At 39.2% G+C, this 21638-nt stretch overlaps 1 protein-coding gene across 8 annotated transcripts in view; it reads left to right on the top strand.

Moving 5' to 3' along the window:
• mpp2b (MAGUK p55 scaffold protein 2b) overlaps positions 1-21638 on the top strand; it is a 539799-nt gene that overhangs the window by 493768 nt on the left and 24393 nt on the right. For all 8 annotated transcript variants that reach the window (XM_087977856.1, XM_043675077.2, XM_043675076.2 and 5 more), the window contains one exon: positions 17673-17804. In XM_087977856.1, the coding sequence (XP_087833982.1) occupies positions 17673-17804 (132 nt within the window). The remainder of the gene's footprint in view (positions 1-17672; positions 17805-21638) is intronic.

The following is a 21638-nucleotide window of genomic DNA, read 5'->3' as shown; positions in this document are numbered from 1 at the left end:
AGGATGTTGTGAAACTTGAAAGGGTTCAGAAAAGATTTACAAGGATGTTGCCAGGGTTGGAGGATTTGAAATATAGGGAGAGGTTGACGAGGGTAGGAATGTTTTCTCTGGAGCATCACAGGCTGAGGGGTGACCTTATAGAGTTTTTTAAAATCATGAGAGGCATGGATAGGATAAATAGACAAATTCTTTTCCCTGGGGTTGGGGAGTCCAGAACTGGAGGGCATAGGTTTAGGGTGAGAAGCGAAAGATATAAAAGAGACCTAAGGGACAATGTTTTCACACAGAGTGTGGTATGTTTATGGAATGAGCTGCCAGAGGAAGTGGTGGAGGCAAATACAATTGCAACATTTAAAAGGCATCTGGATAGGTATATGAATCGGAAGAATTTGGAGGGATATGGGCCAGGTGCTGGCAGGTGTGACTTGATTGGGTTGGGATATCTGGTTGGCATGGACGAGTTGGACCGAAGGGTCTGTTTCTGTGCTGTACATCTCTATGACTCTATGACTCTATTTAGCTCATCTGAACTTATTCATCTCAAAAGAGTCTCCAACATTCTTACCCACTGGAACTCTATTTATACTTAAATGAGCCCAGGGTTTTTCTGAGACTACCATATTTGGAAATCTATTTCACATATTATCACTTTCTAGTACCAGGTATCAGCCTCATGGTTGCTATCGGCAGTAATTTTAAACCATGAGCAACTTTGCACTAACCAGGACGGTGCACAAATTTACAATAATTTTCTGAGTGCAAATCACTAATAGGATCCAACATTATTCACTCATTCATTTTGGTATCTATTCCCTAACAAGTACCTTTTGTTTCCTTCCCTGGCTTCTGTTTCTCATTAATTTTCATTTTCCCATTGAAATTAAATTGCTTTAAGCTTACAGTTTCCTGTAGGACTGGATTAAAATAGCTTTTCAGGATGTCTCGGTATACCATAACACAAGGCTCTCCACAGTCAATTTGCAATGTCATTTTCCTCAAAATATTTGAGGTTATTTTCCTGGGAATTTCCCCTTTTTGAAATAACATTTGCTGTTATTACCAGATTTTGACCATACATGTAATCCTGAAATAGGTATGTAGTTGGCTGGACAATTTTTATTAAACCACTTCTGTGGAAAAAAAACCTTGCTTGCAGTGTAGTTGAATATCCCAGAATTCACAACTCCTTCAAAATAGCCTTTCACAGCTTCTCCTCACCTTTTACAGCTTAACGATTCAAGCTATAACCACAGTTAAAAAATTCTTGTTCCTCCCGAAAAGATAAGAAACAAAAACTGAAAGAACTGCCGATGCTGTAAATCAGAATCAAAAACAGAAGTTGTTGGAAAAGCTCGGCTGGCCTGGCAGCATCTGTGAAGAGAAATCAAAGTTAGGGTTTCGGGTCTTGGCGACCCTTCCTCAGAACCTTCTGAGGGAAAAAGCGAGGACTGCAGATGCTGGAGATCAGAGCTGAAAAATGTGTTGCTGGAAAAGCGCAGCAGGTCAGGCAACATCCTGATGGGTCCTGAAGAAGGGCTTATGCCCGAAACGTCGATTCTCCTGCTCCTTTGATGCTGCCTGACCTGCTGCGCTTTTCCAGCAACATATTTTTCAGCTCAGAACCTTCTGAGCATGGATGACCGGACCCAAAACATTAACTAAGATATGAAACCTTCTTTTCTCTGTGAAACGAGCCTTTGAATGACCTGTTATTGTCGCATAATGCGGCAGATCAAAGTTTTTTTTTCAATTAAATTCTGGGAATATAGTGTTGTGAATTGGTATCATACTTCATTTTTAATAGATATTTGAATTGCCCCAATACCTTATGTGAGTACAATAAGACATCTTAAATTTGAACTGGAAATTCATACTCTTGAATGAATTGGAGTTCATTCTTCCTCAGTAACTCTCCATTACAAGTTGCTTTTAGGTCATGAAGAAAGCAGGGAATTTAAACCCACTTTTCACTAAATGTAAACCATACATGATAAAATGCAATTGCAAATCTGAGAGATTTCAGGAGTGTGTAAGATATAAAAATGAATTTCTTGTCGACAGCATATTAGCATATGAAGGTATTTTATAGCTCATAAATGTTTAAACTCTTTATATAAATGGATTCTGTACTTTACCACTTCTGTCTAAGCATAAAAAGGAAAGTGTTGGTTTTGTGTGCGTACAGTAAAGATCGAGTTTCGACTTTCCGTAACTCAAGAGCAAATGCCTTCAGAAAAGCCTTGAGGCAAAGTAATGTGAGCCTGTTTTTCACCCCAATAAACACAAGGCTTCCACTCCAGGTTTCCTCCATATGAAAACAATTCCCCAATTTTCATTTTATGCATCACTTCATAGTGAACATTTTAGAGCATTGTGAGTTATGAAGAATAAAATCAGTGATTAGCAATAACAGCTTTGTCAAATCCCTTCAATATGCTTCAAAGCTTTGTTAAATTCATTTGGGAGTTGCATAATACAGATGGCCTTGTGCCATAGGTTTTGGGCCAACATTGTGTTAATTCCAAATATTTAAGCCTTATGACCATGTCTTATTATGTTTCAGTAATTTGATGATTTCCTCTCTTTGGAATGTTGTCTTTTATTTTGTTTTTTTCATAAGAAACCTTAATCTTCACTTCGCTTTATTAACCTTCAAAATCCTCTGTGATGTTTCAGATACTGTGGTTTTTACTAGACAATAGCTGTGTATAGAAAACCATTTCTGTGGAATCATAGTTGTCATAATATGTGATAAGGAGGCAGTGAGGTCTGCAGATGCTGGCGATCAGAGTTGAGAATGTGTTACTGGAAAAGCACAGCAGGTCAGGCAGCATCCGAGGAGCAGGAAAATCGATGTTTCAGGCCGGAGCCCTTCATCAGCAATGGTGATTAATATGTGATTAACCTAGTCAGTGGAAAGGTTTTCGGTTGGGATCAAGAGCTGAATTATAGTGAATCACTTCATTTTATAAAACAGGCACAAAATGAACAATTCATGTCCCATGAAAATGTGCAGTACTTCAGTTAAAACTCATAGTCTGTTCTGACGTTATCTTATCAGACTTTCTAGTTATAGTGCTCTTATCTTTAGACGTGTAAATTAACATTCGGAATGCAGGTAGCATTTATTTCAACAATAGCTCAGTAACTCTCAATGACCCCAACAGTCATTTTGTTGCCAATTAGTTTTATCTTTTGTACATTATTGTTAAAACAATAAATGAGAATCACCAGCTCTCATGTTGCACTGCTATCAGCATGTTTTTTGATGTACGTAATTGACAAATTACATTTACATCTGTATGCATGTATTTCTCATTCATGAAAGGATCAATTGTGACTGATCTTCCAAACCTTTATTATGCTCTTTTTATGTGTTTATGCAAATGTATTTCTGTGTGTTTCCCAAAGATGATGAAAGGAGGAAATATCACTGAGTTTTCCTGTACGTTTGTATTGTTGATATTCAGCTCTACCTTCACCACATCTCTGACTTGTCCACTGTTGCCAGATTATCAAACTGCTTGAAGTATGCTCCTGTTGAATATATGAAAAGCTAAAATCATTGCTTTCGCTACTCACCTCTAACCCCAATCCCCTTCCCTCTCCTCACCACCACCACCCCCACAAGCTCTGATCTCAAGCTACCAATTCTATGTCTCTCCCCAGCAACCATCTGCTTGCAATTCACAAGTTACCTTCCAGCTGGTATGAACTTCCAAAATATATCCACACCATCACAAAGGCCACCAATTTCCAACTTTGTATTGTTTCACAACATTGCATCTGCCTCAATTCATCAGTTGATAAAACTATAATCTGTGTCTTTGAAAGCTCTAGACTTCAGTATTCCAGTGGATACCACAAGGCTAGCTTTACAAGTTCCATCTTTGGTAAACTTGAGGTTATTTCAAAGCTCTAGTGACCGTGTCCTCACTGCATCAAGTTTTTTTTCTTCCAGCATTCCTGTGCTAGCAACTCTTCCCTGGCTCCTGAATAAGAAATGTTTTGATTTTGAGGTTCTCATTGTTGTTTTCATGTCCTTCCAAGTCATCATTCCTTCCTATATCTGTGATTGCTTTCAGCCACACAGTCCTTCCCAATATTATCCATATGGTCTATTGAGCATACCTGATTTTAACTTCACCACCATTCAGCTGCCTTGACCCTAAACTCTGGAATTCCCTTACTAAATGCCTTTGCTTCTCTGCCTCTGTTTTTACTCCTGTATGGAGCTTCTTAAAACCCAGTTCTTTGACCAACCTTGGTCATCAGTCTGCTCCTCGGATGCTGCCTGACCTGCTGTGCTTTTCCAGCACCACTCTGATCTAAACTCTGGTTTCCAGCATCTACAGCCCTCACTTTTGCCTAGTCCATCTTATATGTCTAACTTTCAAATTTTGCTTTATATCTTGTGAGTGGCTTTAATACCTTTATTGTATAAGGACTGTGATAGAAAATGCTAAAGATAAATACTGTCTATGTTAATCGATAATCATCTATTGAATGAATAGTGAGCCTCAATCTACAGGTTGTTCTGCTCTAATGCATGTTTCATTCATGCAAGTTCACAATAACATGATTGATGAATTGGGGACACTGTTTCTGAAGCACAAACTTTTAAAACATGTGTTGGCTGTAACGTGATTGCATCACCAACATTTTAAGCGTTATTTTTAAAGCACGATTTTTCTATAATGCGGGATTGCACAAGTACGCTACCTTCGCATTATAGAAGAACTACCTGTCCAAATAAAATAGAAAGCAAAATTGTCATCATCCCAGAGGACTGCTCTTTCATCATAGAGAAAGATGAGGTAACTGATGGTGGTTTAACCTGACAGCCACCACACCCCAGGCAAGATTGAGAAGGCATAACCTCAGCAGGTACAGGAATTGAATCCACATTGCTGGCATCATTCTAAATTGTCCAGCCAATTGAGCTAACTGACCCATAGCATCTACAGAGGATAGCAAGTGTTGAATTTACTCAAGATGAACATTACTAATGACAGATCTGGAGATGATGAAAGAATTGTAACGTTCAACAATTCTATCAAATGATTCAGGTCACTCATAGAACTTAATCAAAAATAGAAAATGTTGGAAAAGAGGAAAGAATTCAGCCATTGAGAATCTCTGTGGAGAGATAAAGTTTCAGATTGAAGCCTTGACTTGATCTACCTAACCTGCTGAATTAGTTCTGACATTTTTTTTCGCAATTATTTTGGATTGCCAGCATCTGCAATAAATCTAGTCAGAGTACAGGTCTGTCTAGCACAATGTTCCCACTACTATACCATTGTAATAGTAGTTGCTGCAACAATGTACTCTTTTGAACTGTCTACACATGCTATATTCAAGGGAGTGTCTTACAGAATTGTATTGTTGACTGATAGCTTGCTGGAGATAGCTTAGCATTCCATAAATTGGGTTTACGTGAAAGTTTCTACAGCTAGATAAACGAAATGGACTGAGAGACAAAGCTTTCTTTCAGGCTAAGTGCACCCTTGCCTCTGACAAGTGACTCATTTCCCTCAGCAGTTTAGTTAATTGTAGAATATCAAATTTTTTCAAAGTAATTATAATGAACATAGTTATTATTAGTATTTAAGTAATTTTACCACAGAGGTAAAGGACCTAGATTTAAATCCAAGCACAATAAGAAGCTCACTATAGCCCTCAGCCAGGGAGAGGAAACAGTAGTCACAGATCCCCAGATCGAACCACTACCCAGTGAATCCTGCTTCAAAATGCAAGGTGCTTTGTCACATGTGCTGCTCTCACCTAGCGCAATTGAGCAATTCCATCTGGGACTTCCCATCTGAAGCAGAAATGGGCAGTCCAACAACCCAAAGGCAAGCTCAGCAACACAGGCGGGACAAAGGAAGAAAAGGACTTTCTCCTTTTTCTTGAGACTAGCTGCCGTATTCAGATAAGATCTTTAAGGATGCAAGTCAGTCGATGAGTGGGCTAGTGAATGGATAAAATGTGATGGCCATGGAGTAGTGGGATCAGGAGGTTGGGGGTAGTTAGACAATTGGGTTTAGTCAGATAGTTTAGGGCAATAGTCAAAGAATAGTCAGGAAGACAAGGATAGTCAGATGGTTAAGGTTGTGATGATATAACTGATTACTTGTGGTGCTTAGTTAATAAACTCTGAATTTGATCTGGTATTAACCAGCATAGCTGAAAAATGTGATGGTGGAAAAGCGCAGCAGGTCAGGCAGCATCCAAGGAGCAGGAGAATCGACGTTTCAGGCATAAGCCCTTCTTCAGGCTTATGCGCGAAACGTCGATTCTCCTGCTCCTTGGATGCTGCCTGACCTGCTGCGCTTTTCCAGCAACACATTTTTCAGCTCTGATCTCCAGCATCTGCAGTCCTCACTTTCTCCTAATTAACCAGCATAACAAGCCAAAGTAATTGTCCAGTTAAGCTGCAAATGTCTAGCCCAAATCTCTGACATGAGATCAGTGAAGAATCCTTAGCAGCAAAACTCAATCCTTTGGAAGTTTAAACTACCTGCGTAATTTCTGCACATGTGTGCCAGGACCTCAGTTGGAACCCAATGTGAATCTCCAAACTGGAGTCCTCGCCAAAATTCTGGATAGCGGCTACATTGAGACAATTTGCATATAGTGTTTTGGTGATGACAAGACTGGGCATTGTCAAACCAAACTTGAGATGGAACCATATAAACAAATGTTTGAACAAACAAACTAAACCTTGGTGACCAGATTTTAAGAGCATTTTGAGATGCAAGAAAGATGGGTAGAGGGATTTAGGAGGGGGACGCAATACAAAAGGGTCTGTATGGTTTTAAATGAGTAACTAGAATCTTATTGTTATCATTTTTTTCACATAAGAGACCTTTCATTTCACCACAGGATGCCTGAAAAGGTGCTAATTGATTCATGCAGAAGCAAAAGCTGCCTTGATGCAGTGATTAATCATGGAATTTTAATCTGTAAACAAAAAGCAGTTTAGACATAGTTATAATCTGCATGTTTAATTCTTTCTCCCAATTAGGTACACTGTGGAATAATTGTTTATGGGCATTGATTTTTTTCAAAATAAAACTGGTGGCTCAGTAGTTAGCACTGCTGCCTCACAGTGCCAGGGACCTGGGTTCAATTCCCCCCTCAGGTGACGTTCTGTGTGCGTTTCATTCCACAGTCCATAGCTGTGCAGGTTAGCTGAGTTGATCATGCTGAATTACCCAGAATGTCCAGGGATATGTAGGTTAGGTGGATTAGCCAGGGTAAATGCAGGATTATATGGACCTGGTAGAGGTTTTGGTTCTGGGTGGGAAGCTCTTCAGAGGGTCAGTGTGGACGCGATGGGCCAAGTGGCCTGCTTGCACATTGTTGGGATTCTATGGAAAGCTTTATTAAAATAACAACTAATCTTTACCTTTAAATCTGTCTTGACTTTAATACTAGAAGTTTTCAGTTGTTGGTAACTATGCTTATGAAATGCTCTTATATGGTGGAATGCCACTTTACTGGAAATGTTTAGTGGTCTAGAAGGTAAAGCTTCTATTCATATACTTCCTTTCACAACCTCAGGGCCATCCCAAACCACTTTATCGTCAATGAAGTGTACAACCAAGTATGTTGGATGTACTTGGGAGGTCCAGCATCATCAGTAGAGATAGAAATAGTGTTAATTTTTCAAGTCGATAATGTTTTGTCAGAACTGTTCTGACAAATAGTCATCACTCTGAAATATAACTCTGTCTGTCTGTCTGCTTCTCTGTCTCTCTACAGGTGAGATCTGGCCTGCTGAGTGTGTGCAGCATTTTCATAGAATTTTACTGCGATATGTTTGAAGTGTAGTAAGGTCTTTCAAATTGGTTTGGCATTGGATTTAGATCACATCAGAATTCCAAAGTTAAGATTACCTATGCACAGAGTTGGGGGGGGGGCATTTACCAAGACCTAAACTGGGCCGAGACCATAAGAAACTCTTGTATTTTTGAATGCACAGATTTTGAGCTGTATGCACTCATCATAAATAGCTTCTTAGGCCAATGGATGGATTACAAGTGAAATGGGCATGTAGGTTTAAACACCACAACAGAAACACATACTACCTTGAACCAGGTTATTATATAAAAAATTGAAATTGAAAGCAGGATGTTTATCAAAAAGTAAAAGGATCACATTGTAGATTGCTGGTTTTCAGCAAACAAACTTAATCAATTTAAGTCTACATACCAATGACACAAAAAGAAAAGCATAGAATGTGCGATTGCTAAAAGGTCAGTTTATGTTGACTCTATTCTCTTGTATATCATGGTTTATTGCTGCTGAACAGACTGGGATAGAATTTTCCTGCAGACCTCTGGCCCGCACCCTCAGGCTGAATTGTGGTGCAGGGAAACAATCACTCATGGCAATTAATGGACAGACAGCAAGGTGGGGGTCAAGCAGAGGTGTTCTGCCTCGAAAGCTACAATAGGATGCAATGGAAATAATTAAACAAAAGGGTGCATCATAATGGATCCTTTCCGGTCTCTTTAAAATCTAAATGAAAAAAAATAGTTTTGGTGGCCAACCCCACGACAAGGCAGACAAAGACTGTCGCTGCAGCACTTGGAAGATGTACTGTCACCAAAGTCCCTGAGGATTGCTTTCTCATTAAACAGGGATGACTGGTGGTGGTCTATCCTGGCAGACACCACATATCAGGTGAGGAACAAGGTTGTGAAGATGGGACCTTCATGGTAACTTCAGCAGGTGTGAGAATCGAACCCATGCTGTAAGCATTACTCCGCATCTGGGAGAAAATGAGGATTGCAGATGCTGCAGAGTCAGAGATGAAAGGTTTGGTGCTGGAAAAGCACAACTGGTCAGGCAGCATCCGAGGAACAGGACCGTCCACATTTCAGGCATAAACCCTTCATCAGGAATGATGAAGGGCTTATGCCAGAAACATCAACTCTCCTGCTCCTCGGATACTGGCTGACCTGCTGTGCTTTTCCAGTACCAAACCTTTCAACTATTACTCTGCATCTATCCAACCAACTGAGTTAAGTAATTTCCACCATGTGGTTAACATAGCTTCCACCATCTCCCGGAACCTGGGAAACTAAAGAGAAAATGTTATTCATTTCATTGGCTTCAAGTGAACCATTGAAAACCTTATCAGTTGTGTGTCATGTGAGGACAGGTGCTGCTGCTGTATCATCTCCAAGAAAATCACCCAGGAACTGGTATCGAACCATGGAACAGGTAGCCTGGTGGATAGGGCTGGTTTTAACCTCTCGTAGCCTGGTGGATAGGGCTGGTTTTAACCTCTCATAGCCTGGTGGATAGGGCTGGTTTTAACCTCTCATAGCCTGGTGGATAGGGCTGGTTTTAACCTCTCATAGCCTGGTGGATAGGGCTGGTTTTAACCTCTCATTCCAGCCCCAGTGGAGCCTCTAATTCAGGTTCGATATTTCAAGAGCCTTTGATAAAGCTTCAAAAATGAGATTTCATCAAATTTGTTACCAAAGTTAAATTGTTTTCAGCAGTATGGTCCCTAAGTCAATTGAGTGTAACAATACAATGATTAGCATTGCTTAGGTGGTCCTACACGAATAAAAGATACTGAACTAGGTCTACAAGACACTAAATTTAACATATTAATTTCCTCATATTCTACCCAGCATTTTGAAATAATAACCACCATCACAACATCAACAAACATTTCAACCGAGTCTCCTGCTAGACTTGACTGCCCCCATCAGCCCACTTAATGTGAGTGTACTCTATTTTTATTTTTATTTTTCTCACACCTTCTATAATTTCTCTCTGCCAACATTGCAAGGTACAATTTATGCCTTTTTGTAAGGGGGTTGACGGGGAGCTGGGTAATTTCAAATTTCATCTAAAGTTAGTTTGCAAAAGAACTGATCTGTTCTGCCCTCACAATCTGCCACCGATGCAGTGATAGGCCTTTTTACCACAAACAGGGTATTTGTTGTAAAAGACCACATTGATTACAAATCACTGTTTTTCTGATCAAAACATAGAAAATCTCTAAACCTGGAGCTGTCATGTAAAAGAGCCTGAGGAAAAGCTTTTATTGCAAATATTCCATTTTTTAAAAAAACTCTTCTGCTATGTAATCTGCCTCAGTTATTTCCTAAATCTCTGTACTAGTTTGCACTGCTATAATTATACAGTCGCGCTTTCATGTAAAGCTAAGTATAATTCTGCTTTAATTAACATATCGTATTCCCATTAATTGGTTTGGGATTTGCATTTCCAATGAAGTGAGCAGAGATTCCATGTGTGTAACTTAATACTGTAAAATTCAAATTTATCCTTAAGATTTTTTTCACCAACTGATTCTTACAGTCTCTACAGTTCAGGGCTGTTACCTATACCTCATTAGCAATAAGGTCTGGGATATTAAGGATAAACTTGATGTTATCCGATCTTGCTCTGTGTCCACCTTGTGACCTGTTTCATGCTGACCATGAATGCTGTGGAAAGGCCAGACTTGGAATGACACATGAGACACCAGTGGAATGATTAACCACTTGGCACAATTGCATTGGATTTGCTTTGTCAATTGGCATACAGTTTCATTCAAGATTTGTCCTAATGCTCAACTTTTCAGTATTCACAATAAAACCTAGAATCAATACCATCAATCTGCTTGTTTTTTACTTATGTGCATACCCAATTTTCTGAGCCTTTTTGGATAAAGCACTATAGAACTGACTTTGAGATTGCAACTTTTGTTTGCTTCATTTATCATCTACGTCACGTAGAAAAGACATTGCATCCTAAACAGTTCAATTCTAAAGGGATGTAAGAGCAGAGACACATGTGTTAAATATACCCCTATTTTTGAAGGTGACAGGGCAGGCTAAACAATTAATTAAAAAGGCACATGGAAGTTTGGACTCTATAAATCAAGGCATGGAGTACAAAAGCAAGAAAGTTACAAAAACACTAGCCTCAACTGGAGTATCATGTCTCTAACACCATCATATACTCATGAAGTATATGATGGTGTTAGAGGGGGTGCAGACAAAGTTCCTGAGAACATATCAGGGATGAGGACCTTCATTGACAGAGATAGATTGGAGAAGCTGCAACTGTTTCTCTCGGAGAGAAGATTTCATAGAGGTATTCAAAATCAGGAAGGATAGTTGAGAGAAATCATTCCTGTGGGTGGAAGGATCACAAGTCAAAGAACACAGATTGAAGGCAATTTGCAAAACAACAATAAGTTTGCTTTTTTTTAAAAAAACATGAGTCAGTGGTTAAAATCTGAAACATTACCTGGCAGGGTGATGGCAACAAATTCAATTATGGTTTTCAAACAGGAACTGGAAGATCACATAAATATCTAAATAGAATTGAAGGTTTACAGGCAAAGGACAGCAAAGTGGGCCTAGCTGATTTCCTTTTGCAGGGAAAAGAAATAGACATGAACATTATATGATTCTAGTCCAAATGTGGGCTGGATTCCTTTTGGCAGGAATTCCACATCGAAAGAATAAATTAGGTATATCACCTCAGCTTTGCACAAGGTTCTTGCATTCATTGGGTTCCATCAAGACTCCTCATTTGTTAATTTGCAAGGCCAGTAAGACTGTCGAACAGTAATTAAGACCTGTGAATTTTTTCTGTGAACTTTAATATGTAAAGTAGATAACGAACAGTAACTGCACTCTCCGGTACATTTTAAGGGTTAGTGTCTTAGTGCACTGTTGTTTTTATGATGCTTTGGAGAAAGATGTATTGGACAGTAACTTCCTGATTTTTGCATTTAATTGTGCATTCAAGGTCACTGGATGTTACTGTCTGATTCATATGTTAATGTCAATAAGACCTATTGACCACACCATAATCAGCTCTTCTGTGATGAGTTGTATAATCTTGCCTATCAAGATTTCATTATAAAAAAAACCCATTATGATTTGTGTTGCAGTTGAAAACAACAGTGTTTTGTATTGGGCATGGTAATTATTTTCCATAGTCAGATACTTGCAATGAATGTTTCTGTAAGTGTGTTAATTAGTAACTCATTACTGTTGATTGTAAAATAGCTTTTAATTTTATATTTAATTGCATCCAATAACTGCAGATGAGTGGGTAAATGCTGATTAGAAATACATTTCTGATCATATTGAATTCGTAATGTATTATAGCAACACCTGGTGGTCACTTTGCAAATACACTTTTGAGTCACTGACCACATAGACAGGGAATTAGAATAGAAATCCTACAGTCCAGAAAATGGCCGTTCAGCCTATTGAGTCTGCACCAACCCTCTGAAGAGTATCCCACACAGATCCAGCCTCTCATCTTATCCCTATAACCCCACATTTACCATGGCTAATCCACCAAACCTGCACATCCCAGACAATTTAGCAAGGCCTATCCAACTAACCTGCACATCTTTTGGGTGTAGGAGAAAACCAAAGCACCCAGGGGAAGCCCACACAAACTCACAGAGAGCAAGAACATGCAAATTCCACGCAGTCACTCAAGGCTGGAATCAAACCTGGGTCCCTGGTGCTGTGAGGCAGCAATACTAACCACTGAGCCAATGTGCCATTTGTTTGACTAGTTCTAAATTAAAAGAGTGGTGCTTCAATTTCTTCATTGCCATCTACTAATATGGTTTTTGACAGCCTACTGCTCTGCAGTGCAATGACCTTTCAAGAGGGACTGACAGCTTTGAAGGGCTGGAGGCTAGCAGGAACTCATACTAACCTCTCGAGCTCTTAAATCCCATACTTCATGTGCAGCCATCATGCAGTGCTGGGCACCTGAAGCAAGATGAAATATACGTGCTGTCTGCCTCAGACAGAAAAAGCAATGGCAGGTCATGAATTGTGACCTCGGTGTTCAAAAATTGAGCAATCTAATTTTTCAGCCAAGGCGTTCTGATTTCCAGTGTTCCTCACTAAGGTGTCTTGATTAAAGAAGCGTTGCCTCTTCATCAGATGAAGTGAGAGAGAAGCACACAAGCACAGCATTTATAGCCAGGGAAATCAATGGGCAGAGAGATCAAAAGTGTGAGTGGAGTGTCGAAGGGAAGCTGTAACTAAGTGCATCTGTTCTTGCAGCACCTTGGCCAGCTGCCACTTGGATGGTTAGTCATTAGTTGCTCATCTTGAAGAATGCGGAGGCAGTGAGAAATAATTATTGTATTTCAATTACATATGAAGTCCTTCTCCCTGTTTAATGCATTTGGACATCCTCAGCTTATAGAACATGGATTGTAATGGTTGTATTCACATTGTGCATTTTATCACTTACCTGTTGGCAAGATGGTTATACAAAAAGCAGATTGTGAGAGTGCCTTTTGCTCATTGTGAGCATTTTGCTTCCTAGGTTACTGAATGATGATGGATACTCAAGTAAATAGGCACTTCTAGTGATAAGTGGCTTTGACTGAACCAGTGTAAAAAAAGGGGGAATTTTAAAGATTTGAATGTTGTGCTTGTATTTGTGTATTCCATGATTTTTCTGCTAGGTCATGTTACAATTTGACCAGATCAAACAGCAGTCATAAAATTAGCTCCAGCCCCCACCCTCCACATAACTGAAATTATAAATAGAGACATGGAATGTAAAAGCAAGGAAGGATGCAGCACCACTACAAATCATCGGTCAGACTACATTTGGAGTACTGTATTGTGTTCGGTTCTGGACACCTTATTTAAGTAGAAAGTGAGGTCTGCAGATGCTGGAGATCAGAGATGGAAATGTGTTGCTGGAAAAGCGCAGCAGGTCAGGCAGCATCTAGGGAACAGGAGAATCGACGTTTCGGGCATTAGCCTGAAGAAGGGCTAATGCCCGAAACCTTATTTAAGTAAGCATGTTAAAGCCCTGGAGACAGTGCAAAGGAGCTTTACTAGAATGACATCAGTAATGAGGGATTTTAGATACAAGGGAAGAACAGAGAAATTGGACTTATTCTCATTTGACAAGGTAAACAAAAACACTTTGTTTCCACCAGTTGGTATATCACTAACTAGGGCTCACAATATCAAAATTGTCAGCAAGAGAGCTCTGAGTGAAATGAGGCAAAATGTATTTAGCTCAGAGAGTTGTTAGGATTTGTGGGAGAGTGGTGCAGGCCTATTCCATGTGAGCTTTCAAATGAGAGTTGGATATATATTTGAAAGTGATTAATTTAGAGGGCTACGGAGACAGGGCTGGAAAATGTGACTCGCTGGGCTGCTGTTTTGGGAGCCAGTACAGACATGATGGCTTCCTTCTGTACTATTAAATTCTATGATTTTATGAAACCTTACCCCCAACATAATTCCAAGCCCATCATCAATCTAATTTCCTGCTTGTGACCAAAGTAGAAACTTTACCTAATGAAATAAATATACCTGTATTGTATAAGATTTTTCCTACTCAACTTAACGTTGCTGCTTTAAACAGCATGACCCATGCCTGTGGTCAATGAAGTACACTGTGCAACACCGATCTAGAATGAGTTTTACGATGCAAAGAAACTAAATAGTACTTGAAGTTGTACAATGATTGCTATGTGAAATTCCAGTACTGATATTTAAATTAACGTCTGTGGAACAGCATCGCTCATATTTGTAAACTTATAAGGCTTAACATTCTTCCTGCTTTAGCTCCAAATATGCATAATTTTAGATTTCTCTCCTACCTTGACTCTCATCCATAAGATTCACCTTGTTCTACCTCAACCTTGTTCCCATTAACTGCTGATCACCTAACTTCCCTTCTTAGCCCTTAAAATGATACATAGACCTAACTGAAATAATTTTCTTTGGACACCACCACAAAATGTTCTCTCATTGAATCCATTCCTCATCCTGTCTCTTCACAATCTTCACATTCTATTCAATCAAGATACACCAAAATAATAAAGAAGGAAGGTTACTACATAAAGTAAATAAAGAAAATTCCATTAGAATATGACTAGACACATGAGGAGCAGTATTTTTTATACAGAGAGTTGTTCGTATGAGAAATGAACTGCCAGAGAAAGTGGTGGATGCAGGTACAGTTTGTACAATTCAACGTTTAAAAGACGTTTGGATAAGTATGTGAATAGGTAAGGTTTAGAGGGATATGGGACTGAGAGTGTAGTGCTGGAAAAGCACAGCAGGCCAGGCAGCATCCGAGGAGCAGGAAGATGAAGGGCATTTGCCCAAAACACAATTTTCCTGCTCCTCAGATGCTGCCTGACCTGCTTTGCTTTTTCAGCACCACATTCTCAACTTTAGAGGAATATGGGCCAAACGTGGGCGAGTGGGACTAGTTTAGTTTGGGAAACTTGGTCAGCATGGATGGGTTGGACCGAAGGGTTTGTTTCTGTGCTGAAAGACTCTCTGACTCTATAAAGATATAAATAATAATATTCCATAACTGCTGGAAATTAAATGGGCAGCAATAGGAAGCCCTAAGGAATCTTCAAAAAGGGGTGTATGAGAAAAGGTATTTTGAAACTGTAGAAGTGAAACAAGAGGAGTATATTCCCTCAGAACAGTCTAGAAAAGGGAAGATGGCTCAGGATAGTCAAGTAAATTGTGACTCAGTTATAGATTAAGATTTTTTTTATTCACAGGCTGAGGGCATCACTGACTAGGCCAGCATTTATTGTCCATCCCTAATTGTCCTGAAGGCAGTTAAGAGTCAACCACATTGCTGTGGGTGTGGAGTCACATGTAGGTCAGACCAGGTAATGATGGCAGATTTCCTTTCCTAAAGGGCATTAGTGAATCAGATGGGTTCTTTTGACAATCAGCAATGGATACATGATCACCATTAGACTCTTCATTCCAGATTTTATTTTTCTAGGACTCAAGGGCATAGCTTAGAGTAAAGGGAAGACCTTTTAGAATGGAGATAATGAGAAACGGTTTCAGCCAGAGAGTGGTGAACCTGTGGAATTCATTGCCACAGAAGGCTTTGAGTATATTTAAGACTGAGAGAGAGAGAGAGAGGTTCTTGAGTATCAAAGGTTACAGGGAGAAAGCAGGAGAATGGAGTAAAGAAGCATATCAGCCATGATTAAATGGCAGAGTGGACTCGATGGACTGAATGGACTAATTTCTGCTCCTATGCCTTATAATACTTACTTAAAGATCTTGCTAAATTTTGCCATACATGTCAGGACCCCCAACCATCAATTAAATTTGCACCTTTAATTCTAATGCTAGCTTTTCTAAGTACCGTTTAGCAGTCTTAATAGATGATGTAGGACGCCTAACAAAAACCAGGAGTGGGAATCAGACTCTTTATAGCAATTATGGAATGTTTCAACAAAATTCCCTGAGGCAGTGCCTTTGGTAAAAATGAAAGAAAAAAACGGTGTTGGAAAAATTTGTTCAGTTTTTAATCAAGATATGAATTATCCAAGGAAATGCCACCAAGTCAAGATGCAATATTCAAAGAAGTAATGAATAGTTCAGTAAAACTATTTATATTTTCATCTCATCATCCACATTCCCAAGGAGCATTATAAAGATGAAATCAAAGTTTAAAGACCACAATTAGAGCTTTTGGTAAGGAATGTCTACTGAGTTAATTTATGAAAGCTTTTACACGATCTTAAATCATCAAATGTAAATAAGCCAGAGAAACATCTTTGGTCATACATGATGGTAATGTCGGGGATGCAGAATCATATTCAATTTGTTGATTATTTATTCCAGAAAATAATCTGCAAACTACCTTAGCAAGTTTTCATAACAAATATGTGAAACTATTTTGTTTGACTTCAATGCGAGAACAAAGCAATGTGAAATTTATTCACATGACAGGAAGAGATAATAGTGTCATAACAGATATTTTAACAGTAACAAATATGAAGAAAAAAAGTATAGTCATCAAACTGGGCTGTGGTAGGAGATGATTGGATGGAAAATTCTTGAGTATTTAATGTAAATTGACTGTTATCATAAAAGTAAAATCTACAGATATAGAGAGTAGATATAATGATAAGAGGAAATTGTAAGCAAAAGATGAAAATGCCTCTTAAAGATACCTTTTTTCCTTTGGTAAGTATGATGAAGGTTCTTATTATTGTCAAGGGAGCTCAAGTTCTAAAGTGAACAAATGATGTGTAACTTTAAGTTTGATTTGTATTTTTTTTTGTATATGTTTCAAAAAGTGGAAGACAGACCTCAAGTTTTGTTTTTGAGTTTTTTGAGAGTTTTGGTTCCAGGAAGTCTCAAGTTTATTTATACATGTATTTTGTTCAAGTATTTACAGTTTTGCAATAGAGTTGGGACAAACAGTTTAATAATTCACTGTATGAAAAAATGGTAGAGAAAGTTGTGATGTTGCCCAAATACAAAAAGAAAACTCTCAAACCTGACTTGTTAGACTACGACAGCTGGAGCCAAAACACGACATGGTTTTGTAAATAATGAAGTTGGGGTTTAGCCAGTTCAGCTGGATGATAGTTTATAATACCGAGTTACACCGAACAGCACAGGTTCAATTCCTGTACCAGCTGTGGTCACCGTGAAAGTCCCACCTTCTCAATGTCACCCCTTGCCTAAGACATGGTGACCCTCTGGTTAAACTCACCACCAGTCATTCTAAGGAGAAAGTGAGACTATGGTGACTCCTTTATAAAATCCCACAGTTAAGTCACACCCATTCCTGAGTATATTACTAGAGTACAATAACTCTGTTACTGCTTTTAAATCTTTCAGGTCTTTGTGAAGTGCCATTTTGAGTATGAGCCTACTAATGATAACCTGATCCCATGTAAAGAAGCTGGCTTGAAGTTCACTTGTGGTGATATTCTACAGATTGTGAATCAGGAAGACCTCAACTGGTGGCAGGTAAGCCCAGTCACTATGTCTGCTACTCTGCTGGATTACTGGAACAAACTCTTCCAAAAGGGTTGATTTTTATTTGAATTGAATTGACTGACTCATTCACCTTTGACCCCCCTCCCCAACTACATCTCCGTCGACCGCTGACAATCACCCTGACCAAACTAAGCTCCCCCATGCATGCCAGAACCTATCAGTCCATAGAATTGTACCCTTCTGAACGTAATAAGCCCCTGACCTGACTCAGGCTACCACTAACCTGAGCCTTCACCTCCCGCAGTCTAATGCCCACCTCCTCCAGGCCCCCAGGCTGTGTAGTATGCTGTATGTCACTTTAACATCTTGGAAGTATCAGTTTTTAGACTTGGTCCTATATATACATCATGAGTTTTTCTTAAGCAGTTGCTGTCCTCTTTCAGTACAGAAACCACCCTTATCAAATTCACAGATGGTTTCCTACCTGTCTGTGTTAACAATAGAATCACGAATCATAGAATCCCTACAGTGTGGAAACAGGCCCTTCAGCCCAACAAGTCCACACCAAACCTCTGAAGAGTAACCTACCCAGACCCATTCCCCCTACCCTTTATTTATTCCTGACTAATGCACCTAACCTACACATCCCTGAACACTATGGGCAATTTAACATGGCCAATTCACCTAACCTGCGCATCTTTGGATTGTGGGAGGAAACTGGAGCACCCAGAGGATACCCATGCAGACGCAGGGAGAATGTGCAAACTCCACACAGACTCCAAGGCTAGAATTGAACCCAGATCAATAGCGCTGTGAGGCAGCAGTGTGAACCACTGAACCATTGTACTGCCCCTCAAAATACTCTCCTCTTCTTCTCCCCCTCTGCACTTATCTGCAGCCCATGACACAATTGACCATAGCATCCTCCTCTAATGCCTTCCCCCCATTATCCAATGGGTACTTTATTCTTTATTCTTGTATGGGATGTGGGCTCCCTTGGCAGGCCAGCAATTATTGTCCCTTCCTAGTTGCCTTTGTGAATTGACTCTTGGCTATTTCAGGGGCAGTTTTGAGTGAGCTTCGTTGCTGTGAGTCTGAAGTCACAGTTGGTAAGGATAGCTGATTTCCTTCTCTAAAGGGGAACCTTAGTGAACCAAATAGATTTTTCAAACAATCAACTTAGGTACCATAGGATGAGCTTTTAATTCCAGATTTTATTTATAAATGACAACAACTTGTTCAAAGAGATGGGTTTTAAGGATTATATTGCAACATAAAAATGTAGTTTGTTTACATATATATGACATTAATTAAATTCATATTCACCTCTTGTTCTAAAAAGTTTGTTTTAACTCAATAGCATTCTTGCTTCACCTCTGCAATAGTGGGATTCACACACAGGTCCTTAGATCATGATCTTGGGCTCCGGATAGCTAGTCCACATGCCACCACCTACTAGATGGGAGTGTACTTGTCAGGCTGCATTCCCATCTATCCAGCTCTGGCCAGAGAATCAGCTGAAATGTCATCTATCCCTGCTTCTGACTGGTTACATTTGATGACTCTTCCCCCAAGGATGTATCCTTGGACTCTTCATTTACGTGATTCCCTCAGTGATGTGTAAAAACATAGCATATGTGTGAATAGTACACAAATCATCCATCTGTCAAAACCTTTTCACTGCCTCTTAATTTTCTAACTGGTGTTAACATCCAGGGCTCAATCATCAGATATTTTCCTCGAAATAAATATTGTGGTAGTCAAAGGCTTTGTTTTCCAGCCCCTAAAGCAACTTTCATTCTCCTGCTAGCAACATCCCATACTCTGGCAATTCTGCATCAAACATTAGTGCTGTGTTTGATCCCTTCAGGAGCTTCCAATCGTATGTTCACTCCATCAACAAGACTGCATTTCTAAACGTGAAGTGTGGCTGGATTCCATCCCTATCTTGGGTTAAAACCCTCATTCATGCCTTGTAACCTTTATCCTAGAGTATTCCAATGTAATTCTCACTGGATACACATTCTGCACACCCTGAAGTTTGAGATAATCTGAATTTCTGTTAGTGTATTGTAATCCATTTACTGCCACCCCATTCCTGACCTACACTGACCTCCAGTTAAAAAAATCTCAATTTTAAAATCACATCCTTTGTTTCAAATCACTCCAAGACCTTCCCTTCCTGTCTCTGTAATCTCCTCCAACTCTATAATCATTCATGATTTCCGCACTTCTTCAATTACATCCTCGTGTGAATCCCTGACTTTGCCCCTTTCATCATTGGCAGGAGTGCCTTTGGCTGTCAAGGCACGAAGCCCTGGAATTCGCTCCTGAAACATTTGTTGTTCTCTGTGTCCCATTCCACCTTTAAAATGCTACCTTCTAACAATGCAGTACTCCCTCAGTCAGCTCATGTCACTGGAGTTGGGTTTGACCTATCAAACTTCTAACTCTAAAGAAAGAATGTTATTGAGTTAAATCTGGCCATTATAATTTGGAACAAGAAATGAATGTGAGCTTGATTAATGTAATTATTAACATATATATAAATAAACTGTATTTTTGTGCAATCCTTAAAACCTATCTCCTTGAACAAGTTACCATCATTTATCCTCAGTTGGCCCTTATCTGATGTCATTGTAAACATTGGCTTGAAAATATTCCTTTTCATCTTGGGCATTATACTACTGTGTAATCTTATATGTAAACCTTAAGAGACTTCATCTTTACAGGCACTATGTACTATAGTGTATACAATGTTGCTATTTCGTCTGGCAGTTAGTCTACAAGCTGCACTCACTCTCAGAATTCAGTTGGTTTTCTGTAATGCCTGCTTCATGACTTACTATGTGTTTTACTGTTATAAATAAACTAATCCACTAATCAGTTCCCGATGAATGATTGATTATTCACCTATTATCATTAAGTTGTAATAAAGATATTGATATTTATTTTTCTTTGAATGTTTCATGGAATGTGGGCCAAGTCTGGTAAGGCCAGCATTTGTTGCCCATCCCTCATTGTCATTGAACTGAGTAGCATGCTAAACCATTTCAGAGGTCAGTTAAGAGTTAGCCACATTGCGGTGGGTGTGGAATGACATGTAGGCCAGATTTTCTTACCCAAAGGATATCTATAAACCAGATGGATTTTTACAACGAGCAGTGTCAATTTCATGTACTGTTATGGGCCAGACCAAACTCCCTCAAAATATTCAGAAGTTAGTCCAGACCCTAACTTTTCTTATGTTAAAGGTAAATGTAAAGTGTTGCATTCGAGATGCAATTCAATTTGTCAAACTACCAAATTTAAACCAAAACACACTTTGTTCATCCACTATAGTTAAAATGCAACAAAAGAAAGAAGTCATTGGAATAACTTAACTCAACTGAAACATTTAACAGAATAATAGATACAGTACCTATTACTAATTAACTGTTCCAATATAGTTACATTCAATGAACACATCCTTGGCAAAAGGCAAATTTAGAAAAAAAGATTGTCTCACATGCAACTCCAGGAGCAGGAAGCGAGCTTTTGGCTGTAACAAAGAGAGGGAAAATTAGCTTCCAATTCTCCAAGAGCCCAAAAGACAAATGCTGAAAGCTAAGACTAAAAATCCTGGTTCTGTGGGAGCTTGTCCACACCCTAACAGGCTGCTTCTACTGTTCCAACTTTACAAAGAAAACTCAAGGCCTCACAAGCTGTTTACTTTAATGTTGCTGATAGATCACCTCTGCTTTAAAACCTATCTTCAAAAAAACCCTGGACAAAAAAAACGCCTCTTAAAGCCATAGTATTGTCACAGTACATCACTGGGACTAGCTTTACAAGATGGAAGTAGTTGTTACCATTCCCATCAAT

This window comes from Chiloscyllium plagiosum, unplaced genomic scaffold (assembly GCF_037043375.1).
Source record: "Chiloscyllium plagiosum isolate Xiang-an unplaced genomic scaffold, Cpla_swu_hap1 HiC_scaffold_32, whole genome shotgun sequence".
NCBI classification, from domain to species: domain Eukaryota; kingdom Metazoa; phylum Chordata; class Chondrichthyes; order Orectolobiformes; family Hemiscylliidae; genus Chiloscyllium; species Chiloscyllium plagiosum.
The sequence above is the reverse complement of the archived record's forward strand: the minus strand, read 5'-3'. Positions and strand labels throughout refer to the sequence as shown.